General features: G+C 49.5%; 1 protein-coding gene across 2 annotated transcripts in view; it reads left to right on the top strand.

Moving 5' to 3' along the window:
• TUBA8 (tubulin, alpha 8) overlaps positions 1-3,956 on the top strand; it is an 82,031-nt gene that overhangs the window by 60,268 nt on the left and 17,807 nt on the right. For both annotated transcript variants that reach the window (XM_011984615.1, XM_011984616.1), the window contains one exon: positions 2,793-3,473. In XM_011984615.1, the coding sequence (XP_011840005.1) occupies positions 2,793-3,473 (681 nt within the window). The remainder of the gene's footprint in view (positions 1-2,792; positions 3,474-3,956) is intronic.

Here is a 3,956-nt window from a genome sequence, read left to right as displayed (position 1 = left end):
AAAAAAAAAAAAAAAAAGACTCTATGCCGAACAAAATGCCTCCCACTCAAACCCCCGAGACCTGCGGCGCCGTGCCAAAATGGTCACATCGCTACTAAATACTAAGGATAAGAAAACCCAAATAATTGTAGGAATTATAAGACACCCCTAAGTGACCAGTTTCCCTAAGTATAGGTTTCTGAGTCTGCCCTCAGGGGTGGGTATAACCTCAGAGCATCTTACACACACGGCAGGCACATTCCTTCACAGCCAGGGGCTGCTGGAGTTCTGGAATGAGGTTCCTTCAGGTTTAGGAAACATAGAGGAATTCTGCCTCGTGTCTGGGCAGATCTCCACCTCCCTCTCCCACGTGATCCCCCAATAGTGCCACTTCCCCCGTTTCTGACCCCTGGGCCAACTCTCAGTTGAACATCAGGATTTCCCCAGCTTCAAGCCTCGCTCATCAAGCAAGACATGGACAGTTTCCCAAAGAGGACTGGGCGTGAACTATAGTGCCTGAACACCAATGTCTAGGGGCAACAGAGGGCAGATGCTCCACCCCCTTGATGCTTTGTACCAATGCACAAAGTGCAGGTTACCTCCCAGGCCACTGCACAGATGACTTTTCTGCATGCAGTAGAGGAACCCCAAAGAGAAGAGGCGACATAGTTGGGACCTGATGTGTCTTGATCTGCTTGTGTGGACCCTTGGAAGTGAGCAGAGACCCCTTAAAGGCCTCTCTAGGGCTCTTGCTCCTCTAGGACCTGGAACATAGCTTTGCTTCACATTATTCTAAAATATGTCTAATGCCTGGCATGTATTATTGCCATGACGAGGTGGAGTTGAGGGGTGGGACAACTCTTGGGAGGGTCTAGGTTCTGGGCAGATCATCCTGAATCTTTCTCCATGTCCCTAGAACATGTTAATGTAAATGGACTTAAGTTAAACTGTTGGTACACTTTGCAGCATGAAAGGAAAAACGAAAGGGAAACCTTGAGGGTCAAGGTGGAAGGGAGGAGAGGCAGCTGGCATTGGTGTTCGATGCGCTTTGTTTTTTGTTTTTTGGTATTTTGCTTTTTTTGTTTTGTTTTGTTTTGTTTTTTTGAGACGGAGTCTTGCTCCGTCGCCCAGGCTGGAGTGCAGTGGCATGATCTCGGCTCACTGCAAGCTCCGCCTCCCAGGTTCACGCCATTCTCCTGCCTCAGCCTCCCAAGCAGCTGGGACTACAGGCGCCCGCCTCCACGCCTGGCTAATTTTTTGTATTTTTAGTAGAGACAGGGTTTCACTGTGTTACCCAGGATGATCTCGATCTCCTGACCTCGTGATCCGCCCGTCTCGGCCTCCCAAAGTGCTGGGATTACAGGCTTGAGCCACCGCACCCAGCTGGGTGCCAAATTTTTGCATATGTTCACTTTTTCTGTTTAGAGGAGGGCTTGTCAGGGTCATTGGCCTCAAAGCTGTCTGTGGTCCCCAAAAGTTCAAATCACACCCAGTGGGAAAATCCTGTGATTCTGTGAATTCTCTGATAAGAACTGACATCCGCGCCTACAACGCATCAGTCCTTGCTCAGCATGTTATGCTATTTCATTTAATTGTCACAATAACCTTATGAGGATTTTCTATTGTCCCCATTTTCACTAAGAAGGAAGAGAAGTGGCCGGGCACAGTGGCGCATGCCTGTAATCCCAGCACTTTGGAAGGCTGAGGGGGGCGGATCACGAGGTCAAGAAATGGAGACCATCCTGGCCAACATGGTGAAACCCCATCTCTACTAAAAATACAAAAAATTAGCTGGGCATGGTGGCAGGCGCCTGTAGTCACAGCTACTCAGGAGGCTGAGGCAGGAGAATTGCTTGAACCCAGAAGGCAGAGGTTGCAGTGAACCAAGATTGCACCACTGCACTCCAGCCTGGCAACAGAGCGAGACGCTGTCTCAAAATAAAAAAGAAGGAACAGAAGTTTGGAGAGGTTCAGTAACTTGCTCAAGTTCTTACAACCAAGAAATGGCAAAGTTGATATTAGAACTCAGGCTTTCCGGCTCCATGTACCTTTCTGAAATTGGTGCCCTGAGTCACCTTCCAAGGTTAGGTTGAAGTATGTAGGTAGCAGTTCCCAAAAAATCAAATGACAATAGCAGGGAAAGTGGGCAAGGAGTTGGGGCCCCCAAAGGGCAAAGTCACCATCCACTGTGGTTCTGAAACTCTCATTCCCTGTTCAACCAAGCTAGTGGGCTGAAACCTTCATGTACCTAGAGGCGTGTGCCCCTGCAGCTTGCCATCCTATTAAAACAAAAATAGAGACAGAGTCTTACTCTGTCATCCAGGCCAGAGTACAGTGGTGTGATCATAGATTTCTGCAGCCGTGAGCTCCTGGGCTCAAGTGATCCCCCTCCCTCAGCATCCCAAGTAACTGGGACTACAGGTGTGCGCCACCATGCCCAGTTCATTTTTACAATTTTTTGTAGATGTGAGATCTTACTATGTTGCCCGGGCTGGTTGGGAACTCCTGGCCTTAATGGATCCTCCTGCCTCAGCTTCCCAAGGCCAATGGATCCTTGGCCTCAATGGATCCTCCTGACTCAGACAGGCATTGAGTCACTGTGCCTGGCCCCATCCCATATTTTAGCCACTCCTCCAAAGATCAGTACAACTCCTTTTGTTTCCTTACTTCTTCATAGCTGTTTTGATTTCATCCACAAAACACTGTAGAGAGGTGGGATGGGGCAGACAGAGTCGGTGGTCTGGCGTTTTTCACTGTGGGGTGTTCTCAGAAACTTGTCTTCATGATTTCTTCTCCTGTCCTGCTCTCCCCAGACAGATGCTTGCTCTGGCCTGCAGGGTTTCCTGATTTTCCACAGTTTTGGTGGAGGCACTGGCTCCGGCTTCACTTCTCTGCTGATGGAACGCCTCTCCCTGGATTATGGCAAGAAATCCAAGCTGGAGTTTGCCATCTACCCAGCCCCCCAGGTCTCTACTGCAGTGGTGGAGCCCTACAACTCCATCCTGACCACCCACACCACGCTGGAACATTCAGATTGTGCTTTCATGGTGGACAACGAAGCCATCTATGACATCTGCCGCAGGAACCTTGACATCGAGCGCCCTACCTATACCAACCTCAACCGCCTCATCAGTCAGATTGTGTCCTCAATCACTGCTTCTCTCCGCTTTGACGGGGCCCTCAATGTGGACCTCACTGAGTTCCAGACCAACCTGGTACCCTATCCCCGCATCCACTTCCCGCTGGTCACCTACGCGCCCATCATCTCTGCCGAGAAAGCCTATCACGAACAGCTCTCCGTGGCCGAGATCACCAGCTCCTGCTTTGAGCCCAACAGCCAGATGGTGAAGTGCGACCCGAGACATGGCAAGTACATGGCCTGCTGCATGCTCTACCGGGGCGATGTGGTGCCCAAGGATGTGAACGTTGCTATTGCTGCCATCAAGACCAAGAGGACCATCCAGTTTGTAGACTGGTGTCCCACAGGCTTCAAGGTGAGAGCTGATGACTTAGGAAGGGGGGAGAGGACCAGAGAAGCAGAGGGAGATTACCAAAGATACGCAATTCCATGGGTGCTTCAGGCTTTATGTGATGATAAGGGGAGGGGGACTTCAACCAAATGTAACATGAGTGGAATTCAGCTTTGGTTGAGACACAAATGCTGTTAAAGTTTTGTCTGTTTCGGCCATTTTAGAAAAGTTTGGTGCTATTTTAAATTGGTTAATTGGTTAATCACCTTTGGTTTTGTTTACTGAGCAACAAGTAATGATTTGGTATTGGCCGGAATCTACTGACCTGAAGGGCCATGCTTTTGGTGTTCATGATTTAATTCAATTTGCCTAATGTTAGTTATTTGTTTTTTTTTTTTTTGAGACGGAGTCTCACTCTGTCGCCCAGGCTGGAGTGCAGTGGCACAATCTCGGCTCATTGCAAGCTCCGCCTCCCAGGTTCACGCCATTCTCCTGCCTCAGCCTCCC

The sequence above is a fragment of the Mandrillus leucophaeus genome, unplaced genomic scaffold (assembly GCF_000951045.1).
Source record: "Mandrillus leucophaeus isolate KB7577 unplaced genomic scaffold, Mleu.le_1.0 Scaffold270, whole genome shotgun sequence".
NCBI lineage: Eukaryota > Metazoa > Chordata > Mammalia > Primates > Cercopithecidae > Mandrillus > Mandrillus leucophaeus.
Note: the sequence above shows the minus strand (reverse complement) of the source record. Positions and strands in the feature narration are given on the sequence as shown.